The sequence below is a fragment of the Panulirus ornatus genome, chromosome 63, assembly GCF_036320965.1.
Source record: "Panulirus ornatus isolate Po-2019 chromosome 63, ASM3632096v1, whole genome shotgun sequence".
Lineage (NCBI taxonomy): Eukaryota > Metazoa > Arthropoda > Malacostraca > Decapoda > Palinuridae > Panulirus > Panulirus ornatus.
In genome coordinates this window covers 21486871-21505124 of record NC_092286.1, presented here as the reverse complement: position 1 = coordinate 21505124, position 18254 = coordinate 21486871, and the positions used below count along the sequence as shown (strand labels likewise).

The 18254-nt window shown below is 40.9% G+C and overlaps 1 protein-coding gene across 1 annotated transcript in view; it reads left to right on the top strand.

Moving 5' to 3' along the window:
* Nucleotides 1-18254, top strand: part of LOC139745968 (uncharacterized) — a 172783-nt gene that overhangs the window by 40868 nt on the left and 113661 nt on the right. The window contains exon 4 of the mRNA XM_071656708.1: nucleotides 12484-12626. Coding sequence (XP_071512809.1) covers nucleotides 12484-12626 — 143 coding nt within the window. The remainder of the gene's footprint in view (nucleotides 1-12483; nucleotides 12627-18254) is intronic.

Genomic DNA, 18254 nt, shown 5'->3' with positions numbered 1-18254 from the left:
TTCTCACATCACCACTACTTGTTATCACCTCCCCATTTACGCCCTTCACTGAAGTTCCCATTTGCTCCCTTGTCTTACGCACCCTATTTACCTCCTTCCAGAACATCTTTTTATTCTCCCTAAAATTTAATGATAGTCTCTCACCCCAACTCTCATTTGCCCTTTTTTTCACCTCTTGCACCTTTCTCTTGACCTCCTGTCTCTTTCTTTTATACTTCTCCCACTCAATTGCATTTTTTCCCTGTAAAAATCGTCCAAATGCCTCTCTCTTCTCTTTCACTAATACTCTTACTTCTTCATCCCACCACTCACTACCCTTTCTAAACAGCCCACCTCTGTAATTTGAGCACTCACTCTTATCCCCATTGCCCTTGAACAATGGCACTATGCACGCATTCCGCCAATCGTCAGGCACCTCACCATGAATCATATATATATATATATATATATATATATATATATATATATATATATATATATATATATATAAGGTAAATATATATATATATATAAAAGAGACAAAAGAATGACCCAACCTACCCACATACACATGTATATACATACACGTCCACACACTCACATATACAAACCTATACATTTCAACGTATACATATATACTTCCCATGTATTCCCTGCGTGTCGTAGAGGGTGACTAAAAGGGGAGGGATTGGGGGGCTGGAAATCCTCCCCTCTCATTATTTTTTTTTTTAATTTTCCAAAAGAAGGAACAAAGAGGGGGGCCAGGTGAGAATGTTCCCTCAAAGGCCCAGTTCTCTGTTCTTAACGCTACCTCGCTAATGCGGGAAATGGCAAATAGTTTGAAAGAAAAGAAGAATATATATATATATATATATATATATATATATATATATATATTTTTTTTTTGCTTTGTCGCTGTCTCCCGCGTTTGCGAGGTAGCGCAAGGAAACAGACGAAAGAAATGGCCCAACCCACCCCCATACACATGTATATACATACATCCACACACACAAATATACATACCTACACAGCTTTCCATGGTTTACCCCAGACGCTTCACATGCCCTGATTCAATCCACTGACAACACGTCAACCCCGGTATACCACATCGATCCAATTCACTCTACTCCTTGCCCTCCTTTCACCCTCTTGCATGTTCTGGCCCCGATCACACAAAATCTTTTTCACTCCATCTTTCCACCTCCAATTTGGTCTCCCACTTCTCATCGTTCCCTCCACCTCTGACACATATATCCTCTTGGTCAATCTTTCCTCACTCATTCTCTCCATGTGCCCAAACCATTTCAAAACACCCTCTTGTGCTCTCTCAACCACGCTCTTTTTATTTCCACACATCTCTCTTACCCTTACGTTACTTACTCGATCAAACCACCTCACACCACACATTGTCCTCAAACATCTCATTTCCAGCACATCCATCCTCCTGCGCACAACTCTATCCATAGCCCATGCCTCGCAACCATACAACATTGTTGGAACCACTATTCCTTCAAACATACCCATTTTTGCTTTCCGAGATAATGTTCTCGACTTCCACACATTCTTCAAGGCTCCCAGGATTTTCGCCCCTTCCCCCACCCTATGATCCACTTCCGCTTCCATGGTTCCATCCGCTGCCAGATCCACTCCCAGATATCTAAAGCACTTTACTTCCTCCAGTTTTGCTCCATCCAAACTTACCTCCCAATATATATATATATATATATATATATATATATATATATATATATATATATATATATATATATATATATCACTGAAGTTCCCATTTGCTCCCTTGTCTTACGCACTTTATTTACCTCCTTCCATAACATCTTTTTATTCTCCCTAAAATTTAATGATACTCTCTCACCCCAACTCTCATTTGCCCTTTTTTTCACCTCATGCACCTTTCTCTTGACCTCCTGTCTCTTTCTTTTATACTTCTCCCACTCAATTGCATTTTTTCCCTGCAAAAATCGTCCAAATGCCTCTCTCTTCTCTTTCACTAATACTCTTACTTCTTCATCCCACCACTCACTACCCTTTCTAATCAACCCACCTCCCACTCTTCTCATGCCACAAGCATCTTTTGCGCAATCCATCACTGATTCCCTAAATACATCCCATTCCTCCCCCACTCCCCTTACTTCCATTGTTCTCACCTTTTTCCATTCTGTACTCAGTCTCTCGTGGTACTTCCTCACACAGGTCTCCTTCCCAAGCTCACTTACTCTCACCACCCTCTTCACCCCAACATTCACTCTTCTTTTCTGAAAACCCATATAAATCTTCACCTTAGCCTCCACAAGATAATGATCAGACATCCCTCCAGTTGCACCTCTCAGCACATTAACATCCAAAAGTCTCTCTTTCGCACGCCTGTCAATTAACACGTAATCCAATAATGCTCTCTGGCCATCTCTCCTACTTATATAAGTATACTTATGTATATCTCGCTTTTTAAACCAGGTATTCCCAATCATCAGTCCATTTTCAGCACATAAATCTACAAGCTCTTAACCATTTCCATTTACAACACTGAACACCCCATGTATACCAATTATTCCCTCAACTGCCACATCACTCACCTTTGCATTCAAATCACCCATCACTATAACCCGGTCTCGTGCATCAAAACCACTAACACACTCATTCAGCTGCTCCCAAAACACTTGCCTCTCATGATCTTTCTTCTCATGCCCTGGTGCATATGCACCAATAATCACCCACCTCTCTCCAGGGAGCAAATGGGAACTTCAGTGAAGGGCGCAAATGGGGAGGTGATAACAAGTAGTGGTGATGTGAGAAGGAGATGGAGTGGGTATTTTGAAGGTTTGTTGAATGTGTTTGATGATAGAGTGGCAGATATAGGGTGTTTTGGTCGAGGTGGTGTGCAAAGTGAGAGGGTTAGGGAAAATGATTTGGTAAACAGAGAAGAGGTAGTGAAAGCTTTGCGGAAGATGAAAGCCGGCAAGGCAGCAGGTTTGGATGGTATTGCAGGGGAATTTATTAAAAAAGGGGGTGACTGTATTGTTGACTGGTTGGTAAGGTTATTTAATGTATGTATGACTCATGGTGAGGTGCCTGAGGATTGGTGGAATGCGTGCATAGTGCCATTGTACAAAGGCAAAGGGGATAAGAGTGAGTGCTCAAATTACAGAGGTATAAGTTTGTTGAGTATTCCTGGTAAATTATATGGGAGGGTATTGATTGAGAGGGTGAAGGCATGTACAGAGCATCAGATTGGGGAAGAGCAGTGTGGTTTCAGAAGTGGTAGAGGATGTGTGGATCAGGTGTTTGCTTTGAAGAATGTATGTGAGAAATACTTAGAAAAGCAAATGGATTTGTATGTAGCATTTATGGATCTGGAGAAGGCATATGATAGAGTTGATACAGATGCTCTGTGGAAGGTATTAAGAATATATGGTGTGGGAGGCAAGTTGTTAGAAGCAGTGAAAAGTTTTTATCGAGGATGTAAGGCATGTGTACGTGTAGGAAGAGAGGAAAGTGATTGGTTCTCAGTGAATGTAGGTTTGCGGCAGGGGTGTGTGATGTCCCCATGGTTGTTTAATTTGTTTATGTATGGGGTTGTTAGGGAGGTAAATGCAAGAGTTTTGGAAAGAGGGGCAAGTATGAAGTCTGTTGGGGATGAGAGAGCTTGGGAAGTGAGTCAGTTGTTGTTCGCTGATGATACAGCGCTGGTGGCTGATTCATGTGAGAAACTGCAGAAGCTGGTGACTGAGTTTGGTAAAGTGTGTGGAAGAAGAAAGTTAAGAGTAAATGTGAATAAGAGCAAGGTTATTAGGTACAGTAGGGTTGAGGGTCAAGTCAATTGGGAGGTGAGTTTGAATGGAGAAAAACTGGAGGAAGTGAAGTGTTTTAGATATCTGGGAGTGGATCTGGCAGCGGATAGAACCATGGAAGCGGAAGTGGATCATAGGGTGGGGGAGGGGGCGAAAATTCTGGGGGCCTTGAAGAATGTGTGGAAGTCGAGAACATTATCTCGGAAAGCAAAAATGGGTATGTTTGAAGGAATAGTGGTTCCAACAATGTTGTATGGTTGCGAGGCGTGGGCTATGGATAGAGTTGTGCGCAGGAGGATGGATGTGCTGGAAATGATATGTTTGAGGACAATGTGTGGTGTGAGGTGGTTTGATCGAGTGAGTAACGTAAGGGTAAGCGAGATGTGTGAAAATAAAAAGAGCGTGGTTGAGAGAGCAGAAGAGGGTGTTTCGAAGTAGTTTGGGCACATGGAGAGAATGAGTGAGGAAAGATTGACCAAGAGGATATATGTGTCGGAGGTTGAGGGAACGAGGAGAAGAGGGAGACCAAATTGGAGGTGGAAAGATGGAGTGAAAAAGATTTTGTGTGATCGGGGCCTGAACATGCAGGAGGGTGAAAGGAGGGCAAGGAATAGAGTGAATTGGAGCGATGTGGAATACCGGGGTTGACGTGCTGTCAGTGGATTGAATCGGGGCATTTGAAGCGTCTGGGGTAAACCATGGAAAGCTGTGTAGGTATGTATATTTGCGTGTGTGGACGTATGTATATACATGTGTATGGGGGGGGTTGGGCCATTTCTTTCGTCTGTTTCCTTGCGCTACCTCGCAAACGCGGGAGACAGCGACAAAGTATAATAGTAATAAAATAATAATAATATTTGGATGGTATTGCAGTGGAATTCATTAAAAAAGGGGGTGACTGTATTGTTGACTGGTTGGTAAGGTTATTTAATGTATGTATGACTCATGGTGAGGTGCCTGAGGATTGGCGGAATGCGTGCATAGTGCCATTGTACAAAGGCAAAGGGGATAAGAGTGAGTGCTCAAATTACAGAGGTATAAGTTTGTTGAGTATTCCTGGTAAATTATATGGGAGGGTATTGATTGAGAGGGTGAAGGCATGTATAGAGCATCAGATTGGGGAAGAGCAGTGTGGTTTCAGAAGTGGTAGAGGATGTGTGGATCAGGTGTTTGCTTTGAAGAATGTTTGTGAGAAATACTTAGAAAAGCAAATGGATTTGTATGTAGCATTTATGGATCTGAAGAAGGCATATGATAGAGTTGATAGAGATGCTCTGTGGAAGGTATTAAGAATATATGGTGTGGGAGGAAAGTTGTTAGAAGCAGTGAAAAGTTTTTATCGAGGATGTAAGGCATGTGTGCGTGTAGGAAGAGAGGAAAGTGATTGGTTCTCAGTGAATGTAGGTTTGCGGCAGGGGTGTGTGATGTCTCTATGGTTGTTTAATTTGTTTATGGATGGGGTTGTTAGGGAGGTAAATGCAAGAGTTTTGGAAAGAGGGGCAAGTATGAAGTCTGTTGGGGATGAGAGAGCTTGGGAAGTGAGTCAGTTGTTGTTCGCTGATGATACAGCGCTGGTGGCTGATTCATGTGAGAAACTGCAGAAGCTGGTGACTGAGTTTGGAAAAGTGTGTGGAAGAAGAAAGTTAAGAGTAAATGTGAATAAGAGCAAGGTTATTAGGTACAGTAGGGTTGAGGGTCAAGTCAATTGGGAGGTGAGTTTGAATGGAGAAAAACTGGAGGAAGTGAAGTGTTTTAGATATCTGGGAGTGGATCTGGCAGCGGATGGAACCATGGAAGCGGAAGTGGATCATAGGGTGGGGGAGGGGGCGAAAATCCTGGAGGCCTTGAAGAATGTGTGGAAGTCGAGAACATTATCTCGGAAAGCAAAAATGGGTATGTTTGAAGGAATAGTGGTTCCAACAATGTTGTATGGTTGCGAGGCGTGGGCTATGGATAGAGTTGTGCGCAGGAGGATGGATGTGCTGGAAATGAGATGTTTGAGGACAATGTGTGGTGTGAGGTGGTTTGATCGAGTGAGTAACGTAAGGGTAAGAGAGATGTGTGGAAATAAAAAGAGCGTGGTTGAGAGAGCAGAAGAGGGTGTTTTGAAGTGGTTTTGGCACATGGAGAGGATGAGTGAGGAAAGATTGACCAAGAGGATATATGTGTCGGAGGTGGAGGGAACAAGGAGAAGAGGGAGACCAAATTGGAGGTGGAAAGATGGAGTGAAAAAGATTTTGTGTGATCGGGGCCTGAACATGCAGGAGGGTGAAAGAAGGGCAAGGAATAGAGTGAATTGGAGCGATGTGGTATACCGGGGTTGACGTGCTGTCAGTGGATTGAAGCAAGGCATGTGAAGCGTCTGGGGTAAACCATGGAAAGCTGTGTAGGTATGTATATTTGCGTGTGTGGACGTATGTATATACATGTGTATGGGGGGGGGTTGGGCCATTTCTTTCGTCTGTTTCCTTGCGCTACCTCGCAAACGCGGGAGACAGCGACAAAGTATAATAAAAAAAATATAATATATATATATATATATATATATATATATATATATATATATATATATATATATATATATATTTTTTTTCAAACTATTCGCCATTTCCCGCATTCGCAAGGTAGCGTTAAGAATAGAGGACTGGGCCTCTGAGGGAATATCCTCACCTGGCCTCGTTCTCTGTTCCTTCTTTTGGAAAATTAAAAAAAAAACAGAGGGGAGGATTTCCAGCCCCCCGCTCCCTTCCCTTTTAGTCGCCTTCTACGACATGCAGGGAATACGTGGGAAGCATTCATTCTCTCCTATCCCCAGGGATAAATATATATATATATATACATCTTTCTTTTCTTTCAAACTATTCACCATTTCCTGCATTAGCGAGGTAGCGTTAAGAACAGAGGACTTGGCCTTTGAGGGAATATCCTCATCTGGCCCCCTTCTCTGTTCCTTCTTTTGGAAAATTAAAAGAAAAAAAATGAGAGGGGAGGATTTCCAGCCCCCTGCTCCCTTCCCTTTTAGTCGCCTTCTACGACACGCAGGGAATACGTGGGAAGTATTCTTTCTCCCCTATCCCCAGGGATAATGTATATATATATATATATATATATATATATATATACACAGACATATACGTATATACACAGACATATACATATATACACATGTACATAATTCATACGTGCTGCCTTTATTCATTCCTGTTGCCACCCTGCCACACATGAAATGACAACCCCCTCCCCCTGCATGTGCGTGAGGTAGTGCTAGGAAAAGACAACAAAGGCCACATTCGTTCACACTCAGTCTCTAGCTGTCATGTATAATGCACCGAAACCACAGCTCCCTTTCCACATCCAGGCCCCACACAACTTTTCATGGTTTACCCCAGACGCTTCACATGCCCTGGTTCAATCCATTGACAGCACATCGACCCCGGTATACCACATCGTTCCAATTCACTCTATTCCTTGCATGCCTTTCACCCTCCTGCATGTTCAGGCCCCGATCGCTCAAAATCTTTTTCACTCCATCTTTCCACCTCCAATTTGGTCTCCCACTTCTCGTTCCCTCCACCTTAGACACATATATCATCTTTGTCAAATCTTTCCTCACTCATTCTCTCCATGTGACCAAATCATTTCAAAAACACCCTCTTCTGCTCTCTCAACCACACTGGTATACTTATTAAAGGAACACTGATAGCTTTCACCCAATCCTTAGGCTCATCCTTCCCTTTCCATGCTAAATTACTTTACGAATGCATCCAGTCTATCACACTTTCTCCTCCGTACTTTGTTATTTACGCCTTGATCCCATCCTTTCCAGGTGCCTTTTCTACCTTCAGCCTCATTATCACCCCTTATATCTCCCTTTGCACTTGTATCCTCTTCCTTCTATCCTCCATACCCTTGCATTTAACAACTGCTGCCTCATCTTCTTCCACATTCATCAGTTTTTCAAGATACTCGTTCAGTCTTTCTTTTGAGCCAGCAACTCCCTTTCCTTACCTCTTACATTATCATTTCCACTCTTATATTCACTTCTTTGCTTTTTCCCCATCCTACTAGTATAGTTTCTTATTTTCCCTAAACTTTTTACTCAACTTTCTTCTAAAATCTTCATCTACTCTTTCTTTGCTTTCCTCTTTCAGCTTCTTAGCATTCTGTTTACACATCTTATATTCTTCCCTCCTCCTCTGCTGGACTTTGGTACTTTCCTTTTGAGCAATCTTTCATATGCTTTTTCCTTTTCTTTCACAGCATTTCTGAATTCATCTGTCCACCTTGCATTTTCCTTTTTATTCCCATACTTCATGACCTTGTATCCACTTAATTCTCCAAAAAATCCTCTCACAACTGTTGCATCTAGCACAGCCTTCTCAGCTTTTCATCCACTGCCACATACTCAATAAAACCTTTTTGCTTTTCTCTTCCATAATTTTTCATCAGTGTATACCAATGGATCATCTTGTACTGAAAAAGGTGATCCTAAGGAATAAATCCCTCTCAGCACAGACATCCAAAAGATAACTTCCATTCTCATTTATTCCAGGCACTCACCATCTGCCAACTATTGTGCCAGTCTTATCATATCCGTTCCGTGTGGAAACTCCCTCAAGGGGATGGCCATGGCAAAAGCTTACGCATAACTGTTGAACTCTAGTGCTGCTTCGTAGGCTTTAGTGCCTCACCCTTAACAGGCCACTGCCATAGGGCAACTCTAGCACGTTGTTTTCAGAGGCTCTTACCTAATGTTCCTTCCTTCCAACTACTTTTACCTAATATGTCTACCTAAAAGGGGAGAAAGACTACTTCCCATGTATTCCCTGCTTATCGTAAGTGGCGACTATAAGGGGAGGGAGCTGGGGGCTGGAAATCCTCCCCTCCAGTTTTTACTTTTCCAAAAGTAGGAACAGAGAAGGGGGCCAAGTGAGGATTTTCCCTCTTAGGCTCAGTCCTCTGTTCTTAATGCTATCATGCTGACGTGGGAAATAGCAAATATGTATGAAAAAAAATGTTACAACCTATTACTTCTACCTGATGCTCCCAGCTTATGCTCCAACCTGCTACTTCTACTAATGTTCCTCTCTAAAGCTCCTGTCTAATGTTCCTATCTGCTTCTCATATCCATTGCTCCTACCATTTTGGCAAAAGGCAGAGCTAGTGGAAAGTGCTCTCAGCAGGAAAATTTGTAGAAGCGAAGAATGAGTTGTGAGTTAAGTGTTGTAAACTGTTATTTATGACAAGGAGAGATTGTATGTTTTTGAACATAATGCCAGCAGTCCACATATAGGTGAGGCAGAAAGAATAGGAGTGCAATTTGATAACCATTGAAGTCCTGGCTCACAAACTCTCCCAGTACCCAGGCCGGTAATACTGGTAATATACCTCCCTCCATGGTGACTGCATACCAAGTACTACCTATCACCTTTTCTCATCTCAAAACCATTCATACATACACTCAAATTTCTCCAGAAACACTTCATTTCATCCTTACCTCACTCTGTCTTCATATTCACGGGTGCATGCTTTATGATTCCGATCTTTCCTTTCACCCACACTATTCTTGATCCATTCTGTCCATGCTCTGTAACTCCCTTATATGCTTTAGGTAATAACGCTATTGCCTATCCTTCTCCCCCCCAATCCCTGGTAATTTTCATTCATTCTTGTCCATACTACTACTCGTTCCACGCCCTCCTATGACTTGCATTCATCATTTCAATTTTCACTCCAAACACTCTGCCAAAGGGTATGGGTTTCCTCAAACCCCAGCACATCCAAACTGTAACTTTTAAATTTCTCCTCAAGCTCCTTTTACTCTCACCAGTCATCCATTGATGTTCATTGCCATCACTGTCAACGCTTGTCATTTTTACCCCCCAGCATTACTGGTAGACTCCAATGCCACTTCTTAACCTTTTGTGCCTCGCCCATGACAGGCCAATGGACGGTCAGGGGGCAGCTCCAGCACTCTGTTTCCCAAAGATAGTGGGTCTCCCATATTGTTAAAAACAACTAAAGACTCCAGTGCACTCAACTGTGTGTTTGTATTAAAAAAAGAGACCTCCTTCCAAAAGTCTTATTCTTCCTGAATTTGAATCGTACTCACTAACCCCAACTCTTATTTGCCCTCTTTTTCAACCTATGCACCTTCCTTTTTTCCCTCTGTACTTTCTTTGCAAGTATCATCCAAATACCACCTCATTTCCTCTTTCACTTGCACTTTTACTGTCATCCTGCCACTCACTACTCTCCCTTTCCTGCCCACATCTCACTTTTACTGATACCACATGCTTTTATCACGTGCCAGCTCTTCCTCTATAGATTCCTCCCATTCCTCACCCATTATCCATGCTTTGTTTACTCTCACTTTCTGTCATTTTGCACTGTCTTTTCCAAACTCACTTATTTTCACCTTTTTCTTCTCATGCATACCATTTTTTCTTTTCCAAAAACTGCTGTAAATCTTTACCCCCGCCTCCAATAGGTGATCAGACATCAGACCAGCTGCCCCACTCAGCACATTCACGAATCTCTCTTTTGCGCATTGATCAATTATTACGTAATTCAGTGATGCCCACAGACCATCTTTCCTACTCACATATTTATACTTATGTATATCCCTCTTTTTCAGGACACAACACCACAAACTGCTTTCTATTTTTGCTCTACTTTCTGAATACACCATGCACCCCAATTGTACCTTCATCTGCCACATTGCTCACGTTCACATTTGAATTACCCCTCACTAATACCTAGTCTCTCTGACACTTGCACTCAACTGCACCGAAAACACTTGCCTCTCATGATCTTTCTTTTCTTGGTCTGGTGCATAAGCACTAATAAGCACCTATGTCTCCCAGCCCACTTTAATCTTTACCTACCCACATCAGTCTGGAGCTCACTTCCTTGAAGTCTTTCACACATTCTGACAACAACTGCTTCAGCATTAGTGCTACTCCTTCCTCCCATTAACCTCTGACTTTACTAATAAGTCTTTTCCAACCATTCTTCCCCTTTATCCTTGAGCTTTGTATCACTCAGCCAGAACATTGAGTTTCCTTTCTTCATACATAATACCTATCTCCCCTTTCGTCTCATCTTGATTACATCCTCACACATTCATAGACCCCTAGTCTGAGGTTTAAGGAGGTAAGCACTTCCTGCTTGGCACCCTCTTCTGTTCCAGTTTTAGAAATTGAAATACAAGAGGGGAGGGGGGTTCCAGTTGCATACTTCTGCTCCATTTAGTTGCCTTCTACTGCATGCAGGGAATACAGTAGAGGAATTATTTCTCTCCTACCCCAGGATTGCACCACCTATCATACTATGTTTTTAATGTTGACATGCAGACTTCACAGTTTATTGATAAATATTACATGACCTCGTTTAGGTACATTATGCACATTTACATGTTTTCACTTCATTTATACTATATTTACAGATAGAGAGACTTGCACAAGAGTTTCATAACTCTGCTTTATTCTGAAGCTTCTGATGGATCAAGCAATATTAAGGTTTTTCTAGAGTGGCTTTCTGGATGGAAATGACGTGGCAGGCAAGGAAAAAGGGAGATATGAGTCATGAACAACTTAGCATTTGTTATTCATTTATTTATTATACTTTGTCACTGTCTTCCGCGTTAGCGAGGTAGCGCAAGGAAACAGATGAAAGAATGGCACCAACCCACCCACATACATATGTATATACATACACGTCCACACACGCACATATACATACCTATACACCTCAACGTCTACATAAATATACACACACACACCTATACATATATACACGTACATAATTCATACTGTCTGCCCTTATTCATTCCCATCGCCACCCCGCCACACATGAAATGTCAACCCCCTCCCCCTGCATGTGCGCGAGGTAGCACTAGGAAAAGACAAGAAAGGCCACATTTATTTACACACAGTCTCTAGCTGTCATGTATAATGCACCGAAACCACAGCTCCTTTTCCATATCCAGGCCCCACAGAATTTTCCATGGTTTACCCCAGATGCTTCACATACCATGGTTCAATCCATTGACAGCACGTCGACCCCGGTATACCACATCGTTCCAGTTCACTCTATTCCTTGCACCTCTTTCACCCTCCTGCATGTTCAGGCCCTGATCACTCAAAATCTTTTTCACTCCATCTTTCCACCTCCAATTTGGTCTCCCACTTCTCGTTCCCTCCACCTCTGACACATATATCCTCTTTGTCAATCTTTCCTCACCCATTCTCTCCATGTGACCAAACCATTTCAAAATACCCTCTTCTGCTCTCTCAACCACACTTTTTTCTTTACCACACATCTCTCTTACCCTTTCATTACTTACTCAATCAAACCACCTCACACATCAGATGTTGTCTTAAAACATCTCATTTCCAGCACATCCAGCCTCCTCCGCACAACTCTATCTTAGCCCATGCCTCGCAGCCATATAACATTGTTGGAATCACTATTCCTTCAAACATACCCATTTTTGCTTTCCAAGATAACGTTCTTGACTTCCACACACTTGTATTCATGCTATTTTTATTTCATATATAAGAGGAATCTCTTCCAAATAACACCCATTAAGTGGACTTAGGCCAATTGGAAAGTGAGTTAACCATAATGGATTTTTTTTGTGTGTGTGAAATTTTTTCTTTTACATCATATTGAAACAGGAAACCTATTTTTGCAGGATGGTCCTCGAGATATACTAAGGCCACTAAAATTCAAACTGTCCTACGAGATCATTCAAAAGGTACCACGACCTGTAGCTGTAGGAGACCCATTGCCTGATATTGATGACTTCCCAATCCTGAACCAACAGGAGGCACTCAGGTATGACATAATTGGCCATCTGAGGGAATGGGAGCTTGATATACTGCATATTATCTGATGCTTGAATAGTCGATTTTAGGGTAAGAATATCTTAACGTAAAGTGTTGCTGCAGAGTTGAATAACCTAAGTAAAAGTGTCACCCCTCAGTGGTTATTTGTTTGGTAAATACTTTCAGCAAAAGTTACAGAATTTCCTAGCATTGAATAACAGTTCACTGGTAGACTGGATCTTTATTTTCTTTTTCAGTTTTTCCTGCTAAAAGAGGCTAGTTTTGTTTCCATAAGTAATCATCCTTTATGGGGGAACATGAGCAAAAAGGGGATACAGAGTGCACAAAATGTTTATAAATTAGGTCATAGTGATTGAATCATACATCAGGTTTCATGATATATTAACTGTCTACAGAATGCAAAGTTAAGGTAATTATCAAGTATCATATGAATGAGATACTTACACATAGCTTTTAATGTATGGTAAGAAATATTTATGAATTTATTTTTCTTACAACCACTAAGTACATAGTGTTGCATGGTATGAAAAATAATTCTGATAAAGTATGTCTCATTTGTTCATCATCAGCAGAAGAGGCAAACTCCTTTATATAACTGCAACCCAGTCTGATTGTGACAAAAACAGTATCAAGATGTCTGTTGATTATGTTTGTGGGGCCATAGCAACAGGTTTCTTGCAGGTTATTATGATGATAATGAAGGTGAATCATCAAGTTTCTTGAAAATTTTGGATTTTCTCCTGCCTGGTCCGCAATAATCTTTTCATAGTCTCTTTGGTCCTCTTTTCTCTTCCTTGCATACTTATTTCTTGCTCTCTTTTACGTTGCCAGTGCTGGGTGGCTGGAGTGTTGCATATATCTTTGCCACTGCACATCATGAAGGTCCTTTGCTTTGTGACATCTTATGTTAATCCATTTTTTCTATTTACCATTCCCTCTGTATTTGAGGCTTGAGTTACCTATGTTCTTACATCTTCACCATAAGTTTAACTGAAGCTCTCATCTCAAAGCCTTGCTTCCTGGCTGCTGAACTTCTATCTCCCCAGTACATATTGCCATAAATATTGTTGAGATTTGTGTTGTTTCCACAATTATACCTTCTCCTTATGTCTTAGCTCACCTCTGCTCTTCATTTCCCACATAGTCAAAGTTAAGCATTACATGATCACTTCTTCCAATTGGTGTATCATATATAACATTCTCAATATATGTGCTAGTTTAGGTGAAGATAAGATGTAGTGATGGCATTTCAGTTCCTTTCATCTTAGTTATGCTCTAAAACTTGTCTTCATAACAGCCCATCAACTTGATTAAATTCCCCCAGTCTGTCTCTTTATTAGTGAAATACCTCATTATTAGTATTTTGTTGCTTCATGTACCATCCTTATGGTTTCATCATTAACATCGTTGTATGTTGTTCTTAATCAGTGCATTTTTAGAGGATTACATGATATTAAACCACTGTGCACTTCTTCCCTATAGTTTCTTTTCCCCATTGTGTATTGTCTGAATAAGCCATCCTCCACTATTTCTTGAAACTTAAGGCTTTATAAAGATGACCAGTCCTCCCCTTCTGTTGCCATATCTTTACCTACTTAGGGTAGAACAGGTGAGATCTTATCAGTAAGCTTTGTTTCCATGACTTCAACATACAGTATCATGTGCACTTTTCCTTATACTGAACTCCAGCTCTTAACTGTTGATTATTTATCCATCAGCATGTAGATGAATTGCTCCGTTTGATATTTTCATCTCTTAACCCTTCTGCCTGCTGTGTAGTGCTAGCAGGGCTCCTCCATCTTGCCTTGTTTAGCATCTCCAGTGTTTAGTCTGCTGACTGTATTCTTTGCTTTTTTCATTCTCTTCTTTCATTTTCACATTTGATGAATATCCCACCAAATTCTACCCAGCCTGTGGGCTTCTTAGCCTCCCTAAGTATTTCCAAGCTAGAGAACTCCAAATCAAACATAACCGTAACCGGTTTTCCCTTACGTGCTGATTATAATCGCCAAATCTTCTCCTTTTATCACTGAAATTGCATCTGGGAATTCCATAGTCTTAAGTGATTTTTTTGAGAAGCGCTTGTTTATTTCCCCTTTCCTCTTTCTCAAGTGTATGATCTTTCAAACAAATGAAATTAGAGATTTATGTCTGTCCATGACCTGCTGTACCAATGTTTCTAATTTTGGTTACACCTACTTTTCAGTCAATCTTCAGTGATGAATCATCAGCTGATATGTCTCTGAATGTTTTTAAAATCTCTCTTTCAGCTAATAAGCACTGGTCCTGTATGCTCTGTTCTTTTCTAAACCTTCCATTAACTAGACTATAAATTTCCTTGATACTTTATCTCAAACACTGCATATTATCTTTCAACAGCTTAACTTGCTTTCATGTATACCTCTCCTTTTTTGACCCTGGATCTGTATTCCTCTCCATCAGTTTTAATGCTTTGTGTCTGTTAATAAGCTGCCAAAATGCTCCTGACCCTCCCTGCCTAGTATATTACTGTCAGCAGATTCTGTTTTTTGTGTTTCAGTCAGATGCCATTATTGCTCTACCTGCACCTCCCTGCCCGTTATTAGTACAGGTACACCACCGAATTTCTGGCAACTGATGGTTCGGCACCTCCTGTAGTCTACACAAAATTATGTGAGGGAACTTACTGCAGCCACCAGACTAGTTTACTGGGTGGCCACAGATTGCATTGTGTGTAGGGCATGCTTATTTACATTCTTTACACTGCACTTGTTGGTGGTGATACCACAGTTCTGTGAGATTCTTAGCTTATTTTGCTTATATTAACCCTAGCTATGGCTTCTAAGACAAATGAGAGTGTCAGTTGTGGTGTCAGACGTAAACAACAGTCCATATCGATCCAAGATAAAGTAGAACTGTTGAAAAAAATGGACCGTGGTGTTTCAGTTCATAAGCCGTGTGACATCTACAGTATTGGTTCAACTGTTTATGATATAAAGAAGCAAAGGGAGAAAATATTGAAATTCTATGCAGACAGCAATTCTAAGAAGGATATTTCGATTAGAAAAACTTTCAAAGATCGTAAGAGTACTGAGCACAATCGAGTGATGATGGAATGGTTTTGACAGCGTCAGAGTGATGGAGTGGACTTGTCAGGTAAGTTAGAGAGGCTAAGTTATTCCATAAAGAACTTAGATGACAACATGAGCATGACTATAGTGCAAATTGGCTTCAAAGATTCAAGAAGCTTCATGGAATTTCCATGAATAAAGTGTGTGCAGAAAAGCAGTATGCAAACCAGAAAGGAGCTGCCGAGTATGTGGATGAATTTGCGAAACTTGTAGCTGACAAGCACCTCAGTCCTGAGTAGGTGTATAATGCAGACGAAACTGCGTTATTCTGGCAATGCACACCTAGGAAAACACTAACAACAGAAGACAAAGAAGACCCCACAGGATTCAAACAATCTAAGGACAGACTTACCATCATTAGGGTGCTCAAACATTTAATATTTGTTTATTTTAAATTTCTAGCAGTCCATGGTATACTTTAAACACATGGGATATGTATAATTAGAGGGTTAGAGGTGTGTTGATGAATTATTATTACATGACCACGGTTCTTCCGGCAAAACGGTTAATCTGGTAAGGCTTTGGAACCAAGAGTACCGGAATATCGATGGTGTGCTAGTAAAAGAATCTGTATGCACTTTAGTCCTTTCCTCTTTGACATCAAGGAAAGACTGAATTTTTTTTTCAAAAATATTTGTCATATATTATTTTTGGCAATACCTGGTTTAAAAAGAGGGATATACACAAGTATACATATATATAAGTAGCAGAGATGGTCAGTAGGCATTATTAGTTTATATATTAATTGATAAGCATGTAAAAGAGAGACTTTTGGATGTAAATGTCCTGAGGGTGACAGCCGGTGGGATGTCTGATATGTAGAGGTTTTTGAAAAAGAGGAAACACTGTCATCAAGAAGAGAGTAGTAAGAGTAAGTGAGCTCAGGAAAAGAGACTTATGTGAAGAAATACCAGGAGAGATTGAATGTATGATGGCAAAAGGTGAGAGTAAATAAGGCAAAGGGACTGGATGAGGTATTTAAGAAAGCATTGCGTGTGGCATGTGAAAGGTGGGAGGTAAGCAGATTAGAAAGGTTTGTGAGTGGTGGGATGAAGAAATAATGTTGCAATACTTACAGAGAACTGTAAATGACAGGGATGTATAAGAGAAAGGGGCAGGGGTCAAGAGGAAGGTGTAAGGGTTGAAAAATAAGGTAAATGAGAGTTGGGTCAAGCAAGTATCGGTAAAGGGTAAAGTGAGAGTTGGGTCAAGTAAGTTTCAGTAAACTTTACAGAGAATAGATATTTTGGAAGGAAGTAAGGAATGTGCAAAACACAAGAGAACAAATGGGAACAGTGTTGAAGAGAGCAAAAGGGTAAGTGACGACAGGTAGTGACGAAGTGAGGAGATGGAGTGAATATTTGATGTAGGGTGTTTGGGTCAGGATGTCAGAATGGGATGCGAAGTGAGAGAGTCATAGAGAGTGGGATTGGTAAAAAGAAAAGGGGTGATGAAAACCTTGCATAAAGTGAAATGTAGCAAGGCAGTGAATGGTATTGCATTTGCCATTGTACAAATGCAAAGGGGTTAAAGGTGAGTGTTCAAAATACAGAGGCAAAAGTTTGTTGGCTATTCCTGGGAAATTATATGGGAAAGTATTGATTGAGAGGGTGAAAGATGTACAGAACATCAGATTGGGGTAGAGCAGTGTGGTTTCAGAAGTGTTAGAGAATTTGTGGATCAGGTGTTTGCTATGAAATATGTGTGTGAAATTAGAAAGTTGAGAGTGAATGTGAATAAGAGCAGTGTCATTAGGTTGAGTAAAAAGTAAATTGGGATGTAACTTTGAATATATATATGTATACATAAGTATTCATATGTAAGTAGGAGAGATGGCCAGAGAGCATTATTGGATTACGTGTTAATTGATAGGCATATGAAAGAGAGACTTTTGGATTTTAATGTGCTGAGAGGGGCAACTGGAGGGATGTCTGATCATTATCTTGTGGAGGCGAAGGTGAAGATTTGTAGAGGTTTTCAGAAAAGAAGAGAGAATGTTGGGGTGAAGACAGTGAGGAAGTACCAGGAGAGATTGATTGCAGAATGGAAAAAGGTGAGAGCAAATGATGTAAGGGGAGTGGGGGAGGAATGGGATGTATTTAAGGAAGCAGTGATGGCTTGTGCAAAAGATGCTTGTGGCATGAGAAAGGTGGGAGGTGGGCAGATTAGAAAGGGTAGTGAGTGGTGGGATGAAAAAGTAAGATTGTTAGGGAAAGAGAAGAGAGAGGCATTTGGACGATTTTTGCAGGGAGATAGTGCAAATGACTGGGAGATGTATAAAAGAAAGAGGCAGGAGGTCAAGAGAAAGGTGCAAGAGGTGAAAAATAGGGCAAATGAGAGTTGGAGTGAGAGAGTATCATTAAATTTTAGGGAGAATAAGATGTTTTGGAAGGAGGTAAATAAAGTGCGTAAGACAATAGAACAAATGGCAACAACGGTAAAGGGGGCAAATGGGGAGGTAATAACATGTAGTGGTGAAATGAGAGGGAGATGGAGTGAGTATTTTG